The sequence below is a fragment of the Phragmites australis genome, chromosome 14, assembly GCF_958298935.1.
Source record: "Phragmites australis chromosome 14, lpPhrAust1.1, whole genome shotgun sequence".
NCBI lineage: Eukaryota > Viridiplantae > Streptophyta > Magnoliopsida > Poales > Poaceae > Phragmites > Phragmites australis.
Window position 1 is genome coordinate 28747740 of NC_084934.1, and position 18759 is coordinate 28766498.

At 44.5% G+C, this 18759-nt stretch overlaps 2 protein-coding genes and 1 pseudogene across 6 annotated transcripts; all 3 read right to left on the reverse strand.

Moving 5' to 3' along the window:
* Positions 1 to 1896: 1896 nt before the first annotated feature.
* Positions 1897 to 3744, reverse strand: LOC133890406 (probable pectinesterase 66). The gene is made up of 4 exons (XM_062330786.1): positions 3530 to 3744; positions 2845 to 3055; positions 2122 to 2567; positions 1897 to 2050 (listed from the first exon to the last, which is right to left on the reverse strand). Exons 1-4 carry the CDS (start codon positions 3742 to 3744, stop codon positions 1897 to 1899), a joined length of 1026 nt encoding a protein of 341 aa, XP_062186770.1.
* A 285-nt stretch (positions 3745 to 4029) lies between these two features.
* On the reverse strand, positions 4030 to 7210 carry LOC133890407 (probable pectinesterase 66; annotated as a pseudogene).
* On the reverse strand, positions 6489 to 18494 carry LOC133891764 (protein HUA2-LIKE 2-like). Of its 5 annotated transcripts, none has more exons than XR_009904260.1 (12): positions 18113 to 18494; positions 16260 to 16336; positions 12596 to 14710; positions 11718 to 12186; positions 11076 to 11184; positions 10878 to 10990; positions 10607 to 10788; positions 9133 to 9595; positions 8391 to 9042; positions 8033 to 8200; positions 7665 to 7864; positions 6489 to 6938 (listed from the first exon to the last, which is right to left on the reverse strand). XR_009904260.1 is itself a non-coding variant. In XM_062332508.1 (11 exons), the coding sequence occupies exons 1-11, from the start codon at positions 18239 to 18241 to the stop codon at positions 7827 to 7829; spliced, it is 4515 nt and encodes a 1504-aa protein (XP_062188492.1). In that variant the 5' UTR covers positions 18242 to 18494; the 3' UTR covers positions 7605 to 7826. The 5 variants fall into 5 exon arrangements, 1 of the variants encoding a protein (XP_062188492.1); XR_009904261.1 differs by having other exon boundaries at positions 6489 to 6945; XR_009904258.1 differs by having other exon boundaries at positions 7608 to 7864.
* Between the last annotated feature and the right edge of the window lie 265 nt (positions 18495 to 18759).

Below are 18759 nucleotides of genomic sequence, written 5' to 3' on the forward strand. Positions count from 1 at the left end.
GGGCCAGGCCCCATCCGCACGAGTCGCGGCTCCAGGACCGGGAACGCCGCCGCTGCCGATGGCGACGGCGGGGAGTCCGGCACCGAGATGAAGACTCGGGGGCGCTTCCCCCGATCCCCCGGCGCCACCACCACTGCAGTGTCGGTGGTGCCCTCCTCTCTGGTGCGGCGGCTGCTGCCCGCAGAGGCCCCGTCGCCAGCCCGCGCCGAGCTGTTTGTAGCCTCCTCGCAGAGTAGCTTGTCCAACCCAGGGAGCTCGGAGGCCTCGGGGCTCCGGCTCCTCGGCCGGTCCACGAGCCCCTGGGCATCGAACTCCGGCAGCTGCGCCATGATCGCCACCCGATCGGGATTGGCACAGAGCGCCATCTCCGGCCACGGGAGTTCCGCTCGGCTCATGTCTTCCACTCCGGTGATCACTCGGGTCATGCCCCTCAGCTCCACCGGGCCCAGGTCCCAGCTTGCGCCGATTTGGGTCCGAGTGATGTCCTCAGGCCAAGTGCTCGGGAGAGAGTGCTCGGGGCTGCACGTGGCAGCCCCCGAGCACTCGGTTCCCCGAAGGTTCTACAGAAGGGCTCGGGAGAGAGTGCTCGGGGCTGCACGTGGCAGCCCCCGAGCACTCGGTTCCCCAAAGGTTCTGCAGAAGTGCTCGGGAGAGAGTGCTCGGGGCTGCACGTGGCAGCCCCCGAGCACCCGGTTCCCCGAAGGTTCGCGCAAGATCACCCGACGCCCCGACGACCCGGAAGGACCCGTCGGCGAGGTGTCAACCAGTCAAAGGTCCGAAGCCGCATTTAATGGGCATGCGCAGCCTGACATCCTGACATTCCCAATTGCCCACGCCGCAGTGTCAGTCCCTGCCATGCTTTGGCAGAGGGGCGTGGGTCCATTAATTGCACGGGTCCCGTCCCGTATCATCCGGGGTATCTCGGGATAACGTTGCCAGGATCAAAGCGTTCCGCCTGCCACCCTGCCCTGGCAGAAGAACAAGACAGGGTCTGTGGCCGCCCAGTGGGCCCTCTCAACGGCGCCAGGACGTCCACAGTGACGGGTGGTCGGATGCGCGCTGCGTTTTTCCACCGCCCCTGTCGCTTCGCCCAGAGGGAATGATGACGCCTTTCTCCGTGGCGTCTTGGAACTTGCGCCCCCTCTTTCCCATTTAGGGTAAGTCGTGGTCGGCGAGTGTATAAAAGGAAGGGATCAACCTGGATCAAGCTATCTCTCCAAAAAGAAGCTATCGCCCCTGAAGCTCCCCTGAAGCATCCGAAGAACACCACAAGCAAGCTCGAGTAGAGCTAGAGCAAGGGAGCCTGAAGCTCTCTGTTAGACAATACACCCTTGTAACCAGATACATCCTCGAAGGATTCACTTCAAGGAAGGATATTGCATCCACACAGGAGTAGGGTATTACGCCCCCGTGCGGCCCGAACCTGTCTAAACTCCGGTGCATTTATTCCTTTTTGCACTAGGTTGATCATCTCCCATCACCGGCCGTTGCATTTATTTCTCCGACGAACTCGTTCAGGATCATCCCCCAGCCGAATCTTTAAAAAGGGGTCTCTCGGGATCCCTGCGACAGGAGTTCATCCTCCGACAGTCTCCATTTTGGCTCCAAATTTCGGAACACAAAATTGATACGCCAAAAGAAACCTTGAAACTTCTGAGCGCAATCTATCTCTCCCCATGCATCGATCGATCCTGCTGACATTGGCATGAAATTCTTTTACTTGTTATGCATTCAACTACTAGTTGCTGGAAAGTTTAATCGCTGAAAATCTAACAATTAAGCACTATATGGAAAACCTCTCCCAGTGCTTGACATGACAAATTAAACATAATTTGATTATATTGGATACCCCTGATTGTTTGCAAGTTCTTTATTTCAATTTCTAGTAGCTACGGGCTACGGCTGTTTTGACAGCCAGCCGTCATCGACGAACTCGATATCCACAAATCTCTTCACCTCCTCGCCACTCAAATGCTTCTCCCAGCCCACTCTTCTGCTCATCTCGGATCCTGGCCCCGCGCAGCCAACTTCTGCAAACGTGACTTGCGACCTGAAAACAAAAAATTCCGTCGGAAGCACACAAATTTTTTGTATGCATGCATGTTATATTTAGTTGCTTACTCGTCAGGGCCGGCGTTCCAGGCCTGCCACCCCTGCGGCACGACGACGTCGTCCATGCGCGTCCGGTAGAACACGACGGTGGCGAACCTGTTCCAGGCGCGGCCGAGGTAGATGCGGCCCGTCCCCAGCACCGCGCCGTACTTGAACACCAGCCCGCCGGGGCTGCCGGCGTCGACCCTCGCGTGCGCGGTCACCCACCCAGGCTGCGGCCCCGGCGGCATGTTGGACGCGAGCACGCAACCCTCGTAGATGGACTGGCCGTAGCCGAAGATGAAGTCGACGCCGCCCTCGACGAGGCAGCGTCGGAAGTAATGCCGCCCGACGAAGTCGCAGAGCGTGTCCTGGAATCCGTGGAAGGCGCAGCCATAGAAGGCGCTCTTGTCGCCGCCGACCAGCGCCGCCACCGCCTGGTCCGCATTGCTCTTGTCCACGGCGTTGTACACGTTCTGCGTTTGCACGCACGCGTACAGCATACATGAATGCAAGTAAATGATCAGCCTTGCACACGTGTGAAAGGAAAACGTGAGCAGGCGATGAGAACGGGACAAGCCAGCGTCTGGCTCTGGCTAGCCTTGTCGTCGTACGTGCGAGACTTGTGCTGGGAAAGATCGAAGCGTGGAAGGAACGAGCCGTAACCGTTCGGTTCACCATTCATGATCACCAGGTGCATGCTCGCTCGCTCGCTAGCTCTATTAACGTGTGTAATGCGCGGACGTGTAGTACCTTGAAGGCGATGTTCCGGGCGACGAAGTTGTCGGCGAGGACGGTGAAGGTGGCGCTGAGGAACGTCGGCGAGTCGCTCACGTTGCTGTGGCGGGGAACTAGCTGGTCGATGCCGGCGTGCGCGTGCGCGTCGAAGCTGATGTCCGTCGTCGACGCGCCGTCCCCCTCCAGCAGGATGTAGCATTTCCGCGGTGGGATGGCAACCTTCTCCCTGCGCGTGTACCAACAAATCGCTAGCTCTCAGCAAACAAAGTTTTTCCTTTGATTTATGTTTCAGATAATGCATGATAAAGATGTACTCATGTACATTGTACATGGGTATGGTCTTTGTCGTTCGTCACAAACGGAAACTCCAAACCAGAGTCTAACACAAGCTTTAAATGTGCTAGCTATAGCTACGTTGCATATATTTATTTTTGAACAAAATTTGCGTTGCAAATCTTGAAACTTCTATTTTCAGGAGTATATATAGCCCCTTTTCTTTTCCAAGACTGATATATATATACACACTCACACATACACATATATATCTTGTGACTTCACTACTGCAACAAAATGCTACATTGTGCGAGCTATAGCAGTCCATCACCACGAGAGCATGGTAGGAAAAAAGGAATGTAGATGTAATTTTCTATGACAGACGAAAACGGTCGGAAAGTAAAATACTAGTAGCAGTAGTACGGACCAGTAGCTCCCTGCCATGACATGAATCCTGATCCACTCGCGGTTGCCGTCCGGCACGGAGTTCACCGCCGACTGCACCGTTCTGAAATCTCCTCGCCCTTGCTCATCCACGGTGATGGTTTTGGAGACGGTCGCCCATGCCAAGCTCGACGTGGACAGCCGGAGCACGAGGAGGAGCAGTGACGACGATGGGCTGGAGAAGCAAAACGGCTGCATTCCGTGTGTATTTTGGTTGTGGAAAGATTATTCTGAGACGTTGTGGCTTGGTATGTATGTATGTTTGATATTAATGGCCTTTTCTTGCCCACGGAAAATTCCTTGGTTCCGTGTGCCGACGTATCTTGCGAGATGGATGCACGTTAATTAGAGAGAAGGAGAACAGATAAATTTAGGTAGCCTCTGGACTGCTGCCTCCGGTCGATCGACTCACTCGGGTGCCGTATTAGTAGCAGTTTCTTGCCTCGTACAGGGTAAGAAATAGAGCATTCAGCATTTTGGAAGTCAAGCTCTACTAATTTCCATACAGTCTAAGTCCCGGTATCTTATGTCTGAATGCTTCTGATTATAATTCACAGCCACATTTGATAAGCTAAGGACACTTGGATATAGCCAGCCGTCATCGATGAACCTGATGTCCACAAATCTCTCCACCATCTCAGCACTCAACTTCTCCCATGCCACTCTTCTACTCATGTTGGATCCTGGCCCTACACAAAACGTGACATCCCACTTGAAAAAGTTTACGAGTTCTTTCAACGGCATTATCTGTAGGGACGCACTTTTATAGATGTGTAAATACGATATGCGTATATAGTGATATATATGTATACGTGTACGTCATCTTGTAATCGGAAAAAAAAAACGTCAACCAGTTGATCGCTTACACGTTGTGACCAGCGTTCCAGCCTCCCAGCCCTCGGGCACGACGACGTCGCTCGTGAGCGTTTGATGGAACACGACGGTGGCGTACTGGTTCCATGCGCGGCCAAGGTACTGGCGCCCCGTCCCCTCCACCAGCCCGCCGTAGCTGAAGGAGTGCGGTCTCGCGTGCGCCGTCACCCAGCCCGGCGGCATGTTGGAGCGAAGCCGAAGATGAAGTCGACGGCGCCCTTGATGTAGCAGCGGTGGTAGTAGTGCCGGCCCAGGAAGTCGCAGAGCGTGTCCTGGTAGCCGAAGAAGGCGCGATCATGGAACGCGGCCTTGTCGCCGGCCACGAGCGCCGCCACCGCCTGGTCCAGCTTGGTTAGGTTCAGTATGTTGTACATGTTCTGCGACGCGCGCGTCATGTTAGTTGCGCATGGCGCATGCAAAAATGCACCACGCGGGGTGAGAAAACAAGCCAATCGTGCGTGCAAACATGGAAAAAGGAAAATAACTGAGAGAAGTACACAGAACAATGTGTACGTACGTACCTTGAAGGCGATATTCCGAGCGACGAAGTTGTCGGCGAGGACAGTGAAGGTGGCGCTGCGGAGCGTCGTCGAGACATCTCATCTCATCTGGGTTGGCTCATTATCTCGTCGATACTAGGATGGCCGTGGTCGTCAAAGCTGATCTGTGTCGTCCAATAGCCTTCCCCCTCCAGCAATTTGTAGGGCTTGTGCTTCGGGACGATGACCTTCTCCCTGTAGACATAAACACAAATTTGTAATAATAATAATAATCCCCCCCCCCCCCCTAAGAACTTTAACTCCAAATAACATATCTCATCAAATACTTCAGAAATCATGTAAAAAACCCAAAAATGATGAATTCTTCTATCTTTTTTCGTCTAGCAGTATTGCAAACCGGCAGTTTACAACCCATGTTGATGCGTATTGCTACTACTATTTGCAACTTCGACAACAACGAGAATCCACGGCAGTACGAAGCTGTAGTGCTCCCCTGCCTTCACATGAATCCTGATCCACTCGCGGTGCCGGTTACCGTCCGGCACGAAATCCACCGCCGACTGCACCTTCCTGAAATCCCCTCGCCCTTGCCAGTCCACGGTGAAGTTCCTGGAGACCAGCGGCCATGCAGAGCTCAACGTGGTCCGCCGGATCAGCAGCAGCACGAGGAAGAGCAGCAATGGCACGAACTTGGACACGCAAAAATGGCCGCATTTCCCCCGTGATTTGGTCGTATGGCTCCGTGAAAACTCAGCTCTGGAACACTCTGCCCCTGAGTGGCCTCAACGGGTCGTCAGGTGAAATATATACAAGGATAACGATTAATTTTGCAGATGGATACACGTTTCTTTCCTAAACTGAAGTGGGAAACTACAATGACAGTCTGGCATACCCTAAATGAAAACTGGGATGTAATAAAACCAAAACTTATAAATAGAAATACAAGCTTCCTACATTTTAAGAGATTTGAGACGTCTGTGTGAACACGTCACCGTCAGATTAGGAGATGAGGGTTTTTGGGGTGTCAGATTTAGAGAGAGGCTAGAGACGACATCCGGATCGGCGTTAGGTGGCGGCTTGGCAGTGCGGTGATGATGGTGACGTTGGTGCCGCAAGCGGCAAGTGAGTGGGATTGGCGGCAAGGAAGCATGAAAATAAAGTAGTTTGTAGTTTGCATGATAAGGATAACGGGCATGAATCTGACGCCACCAGAGACGGCTAGAAGTGACCAGGAGGAAAAAGGAGGTGGATGGCAGTTGGATGAAAATCATGTGGCTGTAGTTGTCAACTGAAAAAATCGCTAATTTCAGACGCCTATAAATAGTATATATCTTCAACGGTAAAGGCAGTGATACGATACAGTTTCAGTGTACAACATAAATGTATGGATGGTTAAATTTTAGAAAGCTCTACAGACATTCTAAAACTTTACTCAAAAGAACGGAGGCGGCATGATTGTAATATATACCTTCTTAATCACATATATTTTAAGAATAAAAGGGTCGCCCCCATTGTTCCATTACCAACGGTCAAGAGGACAGCATTTTGGAGTTAACAGATGCGGCTGTCTCTGTAAGCGGACTCGAATCCTCTGCCGTTGTTGAGGAAATGCACTGATGAACAGTGTCATGAACAGTAATTTGTGGGTGGGCGAACAACCACGTGCAGTAAAACAGAGCCGGTTCCTCCGCGAGCAGAGTCAGGAAAAACCATCAACACAGACAATACAGTCCCGTCTTACGAACACCCCAAACCTAAACATAAAAAAAACTACACTACTCTCTGCTCACAATCTCATCATACCGCCGAGTACTCGAAGACGCCTGGCCTGACGTTCCTTGCAACCCCCTGGAACCTGACGCTATCGTCAGGCGTCAGCGATGCTGCAGCCTTCATCTCCAATAGTCCGATACAGCTATCCATCTTCTCCAAGTTTGTAGCCTTGCATACGTGTTTCCAATTCTGCAAAGTCCGCATGATCCTGTGTTCCAGTTCCTTCATGCTCCTCCAGCTCTTGCCCTGAAAACTGACCATTTCTGAGTTTCCACAAAGACCAAAGAGCTGCTACACAACACGTACTCAGAACACTATGTTTTTTTTATCACTTAACCACAAGCGAGCAACAGACTCAAAGCTGCTACCAACACCCTCAGAAACACATCGCAACATTTGTTTAGCAACCACGCACTCGGAAAACAAATGCTGTACAGATTCTAGCTCCCCACTGTTAGGAATATAGTCATTATCGATTACATATAGGTTACTAGAATCCTTATTCTGTACTACCCCATGTCTATATATTACTCCTATAGGCTACCATTAAATACAAATTGCTATTTCTAACATAGTATCAAAGCTAGGTTATTTTTTTGGAATAGTCCTTATCCATTACGTATAGATTACTAGAATCCTTATTCTGTATTCCCGTGTACTCTATATATTGCACACATAAACTACCATTGAATACAAGTTGCTATTTCTTAACACTCACAAAACAAGGCAAGTCTTGCCAACTACTTCTCTACGTTGTGCTAAGTTATCTTTTGTCAGCACTTTATTGTTGGAAAGCAGTCACTAAAACACCTGCACTCTTGGTGGAATGGATAGTTTCCAAACAGCCCCGAGTATAAAATAGTAGGACAACTCTGAAAGTAATAACTGCATAGAGAGACTGTACAGAATAAGTACCAGAAACACTATATTGACATAACAAGGCATCATTATCTTCAGAAAAAGAGATACTACTTGCAATTTGTACCGCCTTGCACCACAGATTCATCACTCTATGAATAGCAGTCCTTCTAAAAGTAAATGATCACTGGTTTTTTCCCAAAATTTTTGGGTGTTCGCCGAACACCCATGAACCAAGGTAAATTTGCCCCTGGCTTCCGATCCCAATCATCAATGCTATCTATCATAATCGCGTCGTACATGCCTCCTCCAACCTGATTTCATAATGGAGATTAAAATTTAGCTTGAAATGAACAAAGAACCAAAAAACAGCTACTCTTGACAATGCACAATATTCAGAACACGAGGTATTGTGATAATGTGAATTAACAGTGAGCCTAGAGCACCACCATAAGGGCAAAAGGCAATATGCAATAGCATACCTCCTCCATGGGAAATTGGTGGCTCCATCGAGTGTCTAGAAGCAAGAGGGTACTTGGATCTCCTATGAGGCATAGACCACCCAGAACATGGACCTGGTGGAGGATCTGATGGTTGTCCACAGTGCAATGGGGTGGGTGGCGCTTCAAAGTGCTCTGGAAACGGGGGACCTGGATGATTGTAAAGATCCGTGCAGTCAGTAATAAATAGTGTCAACTGGATACTGATTTGAACAAAACTTGCTCTGCATGAAAGTTCAGTTCATGAAAAACACTCAACAAATCAGGTATTTCAGCAAAACTGCTCTTAGATACACGCAAGCAGTAAAGTTCATGCTGGATAGCTAAACAAGGATAATACCTGGAGGAAAGTATGGAGGAAACCTCCCTCCATCTATAATGTCATGGTGCATTTGTCCCCTAACTGCTCTGTCGCTGAAGTGAGGCCCTCTATCATGAAAGTGGTGCCATCTATCATCGAATTGATACCCTCCATCATCAAAGCAATGCCCTCCACCATTGAAGGGATGCCCCCTATCATCAAAGTGGTGCCCTCTATCATCAAAGTGTCTCCTATCGTATTCATGGTGTCCTATGTCATGTCCACCATACTGATATCTCTGAGGATAGGAAGGATTATAATTCCAAGGTTGTGTTCTCTGTTCAGGTTCAGGTGGATATAGGAACTGATTTGGAGCAGGTGGATGGGGTGGTGGCTGTAAATGATATGCATTATTAGGTAGTGGTGCCGATGGTGGTTGGTGATAGTTATTTCCATGATTTGGTACTGAGGACCCACATAAGTTGCCATGGGGTCCAGAAGGATGGAATGGTGCAACTGGCTGTGGTGGTGGTGGTGGCGGTGGCGGTGGCGGTGGAAGGATCTGATTTGTATGTCCTACATATCCAGAATTATAGGATACTGGAGGCTGCAAGGCATACGGATTAGCTACACATGCATCCATGTTGTCGTGGTTGTTTGCAACAGAATAAGGCTGTTGGCCTTCAACATTCTGCAAAGAACATTAAGGAGTAATTATAGTCAACATAAATTTAAATTCATAGCAGTCTTTTTGCACAAGGAAAAAAGAACAGCTACATACGTAGGTGGCTCCTGGACGATGTTGCTCAACACAGTCAGCTGCCACAAGCAATGCTCCTTGCACATGTGAACCTTGAGAGGCAGAAGAGGGGGGACGTGGCAGAGGTGGCGGTGATGATGGCAATGGGGGAGGAGATGGAGGTTTGTCATAAGGTAGGGGTGGAATAGAATTGAGATGCTGGGCAGTTCCTGTGCAGCTAGCATTAGATACATCTTGGTGGCTCGTGCAGCTGGCTTCAGCCCCAGAATATGGGGCTGCATCCTCCATCTCAAGTTCACCGTCCACTTCTTCCAAGACGAGTTGATGCTTCACAGCATGCAATTCAGATGTATCTAGCTCACTAGCACCAGTAACTTCATGTCCAGGAGTAACAGCTTCAAAGCTCCTCTCCTCAGAGGACCTTCCTTCCTCATCTTCAAGTAGTTTTGTGGAAATTAAATTTTGAAGGTGAAAACCAGCGTTGCTGTGAAGAATAATCAATCATATAAACATGGAGCACAGTGAACAGATTCTAATATTAGTACAAAAAGGTAATACAGCAGTTCAGCATGCAATAAATGCAATTTGTTGCATACACAAAATAAGAACACAACTGATATACAAATCCAAATTGGTGTCTTGCAAATTGATATTTTCATATTTTCGTTCAGTTTTCTAAGTACCATCACTAGTAGATCTAAAAAAGAAAAGTACAACTAATAATCGGTAGTCACTCAGATCTGTTTGAATAGCAAAGTCAATAGAGACAATTATTTTAAAACGGAGGTAGTACTATTTACATTCGGTATAACACACTCACAGTGCCGTCATGACTCTATAAGTCATGTCATTTAAACCTTTTTACATTTCTTCACAGATATCCAAATGTTTCAATTATTTGGTACATCTCAAACGGTACTAAACATATTGCAATTGCTTGAAATTGCATAGCACACAGTACCAATAATTCCAATCAGGGATTGAAGAAAAACAGAAACAACTTGTCCACTGGGCACTGTTAAGTACCAGCACGTATGTTGTAGGCGAGTACCAAGGTATTCTTGCATGTGAAACGTAGGATACGCCAAGTTTACAAAGTTTCCTATAATGCATATATCCAGGCTTTTTTGGCAAAAATCCCTAGCGCCCTGTGCTGGTACTAGCAGTCGAGTGCATTCACAGGTGGGAAGTAGAGAGGAGCACTTTTGACCATCCAACGTTATCTAGTATTCTAGTCCAATAGTAGATACTAATCTTATGGAACCTAGGGTGAAGCTAAGTTGATGAATTGATATAAGCACTAAACTCATGTATTGGTGATTTATTTTTAATTTTTTTGGTACTTTTGTAAAGATTATCAAAACCAACCTGAAAGCGATTAAAGTCTATGCAAAATATTCTCAGTATGCAATAGAAATAAACAACATAAACAAGCCTCAGCAGTACACTCACTGAACCTTAGAAGGTTTTTCATATTGGAAAAGTAGAGACCTACCTTCCATACTCATCAACAAGAAATGCTTCATCATCACGCAAAGGGTCATTCAGAGCTCTCTCTGTACCTGAAGGACGGTGAGAGCTTCCGAATGATGCCTCGTTAAGAGCTTCAAGCTCTTTAATGTGATGGCGGATGATGTATTCTGAAATGGTTTTTCTCTCAAGCCAGAGTCTCAAAACCTAAACATCAAGACACACAAGTATGTAAAAGAAATGTGAAAGAACACTAAATTTATCATATGTTTCAATCAAGCATTGAACTCACTTGCCTTAAGACACTGCCTCCGATTCTCCCATGAAGAATTTCCAGGCGGTGCGGAAGCATATATTATTCGTGGTAGGACTGCCTGGATAAGAGAAGGATAGACATCGCCAGGTCCACCTACATGATTCATGACAGTAGCTTAGTAGCTTGAAATCAGTCCATTCAAAATGTTGAGAGAAACATGAGAATATTATGCCAGTACCTTTCTGATTGCGGCAGTATCGGATTATTGAATCGACAAGGAAGAACAGATCCACCCTTTTATATAAATTAGTTTCCTTTTCCATGTGTTCAATGGTGATATCCATTACCTAGGTTATTGAACAAAAAAGAGCAGAATCAAATTGCACCTACATCACACAACTTGACCCAGATTGATTGATTTAATGGCTACAAAAGAGCACAATTGTTTACTTCTAAGACAGAAGGCAGCAAAGGTTGTTCTATGCTCCAACAAACGCCCGGATTTTTAATCTCATGAAGCAATTATAGTGGGAAACATAACATGTCCATTACTAATTTCTAACTTGTGCACAGCTTGCGGTGCCACATTAGAAGAATGTACTGACAATGACCCCCTTATTCCAATTGTGAACAAAATCAGCCTTTGAGGTGAGAAGCAATCTGTATATGGGAAACTAGCCATGAGTGGATATCATATGGGAAAGTGATGTCAGATGAATAACTTCACATGCGAACCATAGAAAGATACAAATTGTATAAATACAATCAAGTAATTGATGATAATAAAACCATGTGCAATTATGCCAAATATACATCCAAGATAAGCCATATTGAAATAGCATGGTTCTAAGATTAAAGTGAAGAGTTTGCAAGGCCTAACCTCCCCAGCAATGCCATGTTTAGCACATTCCAGAGCAAGATGTGTTGCACGGGCTATACTTTCTTTTGTTCTTGTTAGTGTACCAACAAAAGCTTCAAACACCCTCCGTGCTGAATGGGCCTCATTTCGACATGCTAATTTGTTCAAGCCCTTTGGTTGCAGGTTATCAAAAGGAATCTTGGCACTATTTTGTTGAGTATGAACCCGATCTGATGCAAACCTCATCGTACGATTTGAAGGTGAACACCGGCCACTTGATCCTTCCTTGAGTTTAGGTACATTCACCAAAGACTTGGAAATAACCTTAGAATCTAGAAAATTTTCCATGAAAGAATTTGATCGAGAGAATCTATGAGCACATCCATCAGCAACTAGTTCTTTCATAGGCGTCGAGTCTGGAGATAAGCTCTTATCTGTTAGGCTTAAACTGTTGTTGAGTTCTTCCGGTGCAATGAATGAAGAACTATGCCTACAAGATAAAGTATTGAAACTATTATCAAGCATATCTACATGATTAAGAACATAAACGAAGAACGAGTTAACCTGATAAAGATTTTTAAGTTCTAAAGTTCAGTATGGAAGCACTAACACAGTAACCTGATAAGGATCTAAAGTTCTAAACCCTACACTTCCACCACCTCCTTAGGACCTACCCAGCCAGAGTACAGAAGACCTTTAATCCTGTTTGTACACTCTCCTGTCTACATTGTACAAACAGGCCAAGTAAATGCTGACATGCAAAGATGTTGGGACGAACACATAACTCCTAAGATCGTTGCGATAAGTTAATAATTTAAAGATGTCCAATGTCCAGGTAGAAAATGTGCCTATATAACTAACAAGTGAAGATTTGATTTGACAGGAAATAGAAAACTTACGCTTCACATGTCCTGGTGCTTGCATCAGAATGAATACATGAAACTTTAGAAACCAAAGAAGAGGCACTTGTTCTGTCACAAACAATTGGTTCAGCTAAAACAGGCTCATCATGTGGCTCAGGATTGCAGCTTCCATTAGTATCTGAGACAACGACATTTGCTTGGCTAACTGGCTCAGCAGAGCCATCAATATTTTTACCAAAACCATTAGTAGAGCCGCTGATTGATTCCACAGGCTCATTTCCACTTGTTTTTGGCGAAGGTGGCTGATCAAATGATACAAAGGCAGGTTCTTTCAATTTCACAGAATAGGCTGGAGCTTTTCCACAGATATTGTTATCAATCCTATTATGAACAAACAAATCAGGAATGTTGTCGCCGTCCATGTGGTTTTCTTCACTAACTTTGTCTTTCAGTAGACTATCACTGACTTTGTCTTTCAGTAGACTATCACTGACCTCATTTTTCAAATCCAGAGGGACAGTAGAGACGGCATCCTTGTTCAACATGATATGTCGTGAGATATGCTTTTGGCCAGTTGGGGCATCCAAAGAATCTGCACTCAAAGATACTTTGGGGCTTTTGGCTATTGCAGATTTTGGACTCTTAACAAGTGTATCTGCAGAGTTATTAGAAGGGGGCCCTGCTACTGTGCAACCTTTCAGGATAATCTCCTTAGACTTTGTAACTTCAGGAAGATTACTAATATTTTCAGAAACATTAGCAGACATAGCTTCTAAAGCACGATGAAGGCGTTTTGATGGAGGCAAAGCAGCTTCTACATCCAATGTCAAAACCTTTGGTTGGTATTCTCTATGCTTGCAAGCAGTCTGAACTTCTCCTGATGGAACAGACAGGTCTATTTTGGGTGAAGGATCTATGCCAGGAGGTACCCCAATAGCGGAATGATCTTCTCCATATGGTGCAGACTTGCCAGACTTATAACATTGATCTGCATGTTCAGCCAACTCCATTTTGCTATAAGAAACATCAGGCTCATCAATTGTGGCATTATCCAGTATAGATCTTTCCATCCGGACCCTTGCCCTTTTGACCAATGGCAAGTGGTCATCTCCACCAGACTTGCTAATTTCATTACTTGAATTCGGAGAATCTACAAGATTTCCACTTGACTTTGGTTGCAATTCGCTATCCATATTTGTTACCACACTAATGGCAGGATTATTAGCACAATTAGTGTTTGGCCTTCTTTTTCTTTTGAAAGTTAGAGTTGTGCTCATGGGAAGATCATGCGTTTCATTCAGCTTGACTTCTTTATCCCTGACTTCAGTTTGAGGCACATCAATACAACAAGTACTTTGTACAATTTTTGTTGCAATACTCAGTTTTTTATCATCATTACTGATCTCAGAGGCTCCAAGTTGAATGCAGGTTCCTTGACTGGAATGTGACAGAATAACTTCCTTTGTAGCAGAAGGGGAACATGAGTTAGATTTGTCATCATCAATGCTCTTATGCCGGGCAGAGTCTTCCTGCTTGTCGCTAGGAATCAAATCAACAGAAGGCAGATTGGTACCATTCATCAGCCCACTAGAGTCCTGACTAGTTCTTGATTTGGAACCTGATGAATTTTTTGACCTCCGTGGCAATTTGAAATTATTATGTGTGCAAGAATCTTGTTGCTGTGCATCTTTTTGCCTCTTCTTAGAACATGAACTAGCATGCAAAGGAGAATGTCTAAGTTCATCGAGGACAGGTAACTTTTGAATAGGCTCACCATGTGCAGAATTCACAACACAGCACTCACCCTCCATTGTAATGATATTAGGTCCAGTAGTACTGATCATGCTGTGGTCCATGGAAGAGGTAGGCCGGTCCTCCATCTTGTTGTCACTGACCAGATCAGAACCATCCTCAGGACCTCCGGTATCTAAACTGCTACTGTTATTGAGGAGATTTTTGACATCCGGCCTCACATTATTTTTAGTCAAACCACTCTTATTATTATTCTCTGTCTTTAATAAAGAATCATAAATCTCAACTATTTCCTTGACTGCTCGGACAAAATCTGCTCCTCTGCCATATCGCTTAGCCAGTAAAGATTTCTTTTTCTCTTCCGTGAATGCCTCAAGGTCAGTGTAGTTACAGAAAGCACTACAATATAAAAGTTTGATGTCAGAAAAAGAATTAATATTTCGGGATTGAGATTTAGAATCAAGAAGTAAATGTAGGTCTGGTAGCTACCATGAGGTGCAACCGCTGTGAATTACCAGGTTAACCCACTTCAATCTCAGAAATTGGTGGGGCTACTAATATAGTATTGAACATGGAATAAAGTATGAAAAGAAAAAAGAGATATTACTCCAAGTTTTCATGAGATTGATAATACAAGATTTCTAAAAGGAAACTGTTCTTCCAAACCTTTTGAATTGCCAAGAAGATCCTTTTATTTGAAAATGGGTATCCTGGTTTATTTGTATGAGATGAAACCATGCTAACACCACCACACTACAAAAGGGTGCAAAGCAACAGAACCTGTGGTCGTAAGGGACTATACAAAATTGGCTGAAGAAACCTATTCCATATCGTATTGATCTAGCATGCACGGCATTTCACAAATCAGATAGATGCTTAGTTTCCACTAGTTAATTGCTAAACAAGTGTTGAGTATACTGACCACGTCACATGAATAATTTTGTCCGACTGACTATTGTCCATTATAATCATTTATAGCTTCCCTCATAAACAATCATTATCCGGGATACTCTTTTGAAGACACATGATCACCGTCGCCTAGTCTTCTTTGATAGTCATGTTTTTAAAATTTGTTTAAAACTATGCATACATTTTATAATATTTGTATGTCTTTTTCAACAGAGATGTGGCTCACCAATCTTCAATTCTTAATTGGATTGCAATCGACTAATTACAAGTTGTCCCTTAAGTTTTGCTGGTTAATCATGTAACCCAAGCAATATAGAATGCTGAAATCGTGTGGTAACTGAAAAACAGCTGTAATAAGAAAAACACAGATGGTGTAAAATGTAAAATATGACGAAGAAAACTTCAAGTCTCCAACTAAACCTTACAGAAGGATAAACTAATTTACTAGGGTCCTACCAAGAAAATCCTAAAAAGTTAGACTAAAAATAAAGAAATCCTAAAAGTTTATAATGACATTACACAGTCCTTGCCTCATCTAAAGTAGGTTTTCTAGATTTACCCTGGTGTGCCCATATTTTAATGTTGAATCAAAGAACGGTGGTGGTTATGCACACAGTACTCCACAATAACAAGAACAAACTTTTTGTCACGTAAGGTCACAGATAGTCCAACTGGCAACTACAAAGACCTTGAGCGACCATAAGATCAAAACCATTTAAATCCTCATGATGACTAGGAATATCTTGACAGGTACTTACATAAATTACGGAATCATGAAGAAAGAAAAATGGTCTGCAAGCAAAACAAAGAAGCTAACATAGAGATGGTATTTGTTTTCATCACCACAAGGGAATATGTGACAAATCATTGGATATATACATCAACATGTCTTATCCAATTTCATGTAACGCCAGGATCAACAATCGAATCTTTCTGAATAATAAACAGCTACTTGATCCAAGCAAAAAATATATATGGGATAAAATAGGCGTAATCGAAAAGAAAAATCTTAGATTCAAAGTAATACTCAGTTACTCACATCTCTTTAGTTCCATAAAAGTACACCAAAAACTTCTTTCCAACCGGAGAAAGGTCCCATTGATGTGGCTCACTTATCTGTAAAAAGTACGGGGATATTCATGAACTGAAATATTCATAAAGAGGATATCTTTCAGTTTCAAATCAAACAACCATGCGCATGTCCCAGAGAACAGAAATTCCCAGTAAACAAAACCAGGCCTAGGAATGCATAAATAGAAGTGGAAAACATATGAAGCAGCTCCGTCCTAGAAATCCTAGCTTAATGGCAAAAAGGAAATCGGGAACCCTCCAAAGATAAGGAGGGGGATGGGGGTACCCTCTCAGTAAGAATAGTAGGAAGCGCAGTATGAACACGCACATCATACAAATTAACATAAAGGTTCACCAAAATAGTACCAAGGAACGTCTGGGAGAATGAATCCATCATTAAAAGAAACCTTTGGAAAGCAAAGGTAAAGAAATACTTGATAGTGAAGAGCATGAAAAAAGAATGTAATTGTCTATCATGTACAGCCCATAAACATCTCAAGGCAAAATTTAGGACAACAGGTAAATATTAGAGTTATCAAGAGTCAAGAAGGATATCCTTTTTATGTTAAACAATAATTAGTAGAATATAAGTAGATGGCCCCCTCCAAATCCTACATAACAAGCAACAACAACAAAGCCTTTGAAGCCCAAGCAAGTGGGGTAGGCTAAATCCTACGTAACAAGCAAAAGCAAGAAATCCATGAAACATATCATTGTAGGAAAATAAGAGGGAAATCTTCGGTCATCCACAGATAAGAAATTATCCTAGAGAAATCCCTATTCACAATAGAGGTCCCAATGTCAGTGTGGACAAAATGCACAAAAATTGTAGACGTTTGTTTCTAATTTCAGAAAGATACTCATAAGCATCATTTCATTGTTGATATTTCTAACTTTCTCATCATATGTGGATTTATTATTTCCAAAATAAAGAACAAAACAAGGCCCATCATTAGTCAAGTTAAACTTCTATATCTTGCCCTTCTATGCCGCAGCTAAAACTCATCTCAAACGAGCTTACCAGCATCACCTACAGCTCAACTAAAACTCAGCTCTGATGTTGAAGTGGACCAAATATTTGATACACTGTTACATCAAATGAAAAAGAAAGAAAACAGGAAGCTGTTACTTGTAATGAGAGGTTGTCATCAAATTTTCAAACCCCAGACTCATGAGAAAGCAAAGAAAAAATTTATCAACCCAATTCACAGTGCCCACCGACCCTAAGAGCCAAAATCACCAGGGAGCTAAATCACGCTGTGAGGAACTTCAACACAAACACTAAGGATAGTGCAAGGTTGAGGCACCTTCAAACCTGAAGTCTTGAATAGAGTATAAGGATTTACACATCCTCTTTAAACTATATTATCATTTTCATAAACAAAAAATATCAAATCATTTACTTAATCCCATGGCAATCAATATTTGAGAAATACAACAAATCGCAGTAAGCAATCATAACTAGCGGCAGTGCATGGAAATAGCAGAAACTTAAAAAAAGTTCACAACTTCTATTCATACCGAGTTACTCATCACTGATCTCCATACTGCCGAGGACCATAAACATGCTTAGTCTCACTAAACGCACCACAACCAGTTACCGCATATTAAGACAAGGGCGGCATAACCGCAATAAGCAGCTCACTAGAAACCTCAATATTTAGTATGAATCAATGTGGCACAGTAAAAAAAAACTACTTCCATCAACCAACGAATCCTAAACAGGCTCTCCAACTCATAGCTCGAATCCCTATACTCACGGCACCTAAACCAGTACGAGAGGAACGGGATCAGAGAGAACAAGCGGCTAGTCCCACTCACCATGGCCGGCCAAGGGGGGAAGCCCTTCATCTTAGCGAGCACGAGGTCGCCCACCTTCCACTGCGCAGCCGCGGCGGCGGCGGCTGCGGCGGCCGCCGCCGCTCCGCGCTTCTTCCGGGCCGGCGGCATCGCTGACCCTCCCGCGCTCGATTACCACCGGCGGTCAGAAGGCGCCTATGTTGGGGCTAGCGCCACAGGCGGCAGCGTCGCCGGATGCTGGGGCGCGCAGCGAAGGCGGGTACAGACTTCGTGGCGGCGGCGGCGGCGGCGGAGACAGGAGGCATGTGGTGCCGGAGTGGCGATGGGGAGGCCGCTTAGGCTTCGAGAAATCACCCTTTTCGATTTTATTTTACTAGCGCTTTCCCCCTTTTTCTCGTCTCCTTTTTATGCTGACTTTGGTTATATGTTTTTGAGGTTAGGTACAAATGTATAATGGGTAGACAGATATCGTCTATCACACCCTCTATGTCATTTAAAGATGACGAGACTAGAAAATAAGGATAAATAATAAAATAAGTAAATTATTTAGTTTTTAAAAATTTAGTAGATACGAGAAGAGTATGAGAAGATGTGACAAGCTAAGTAAATTATTTATTTAATAAAAATAAGTAAATTATTTAATTTTGAAAATCAACCATATTTTATAT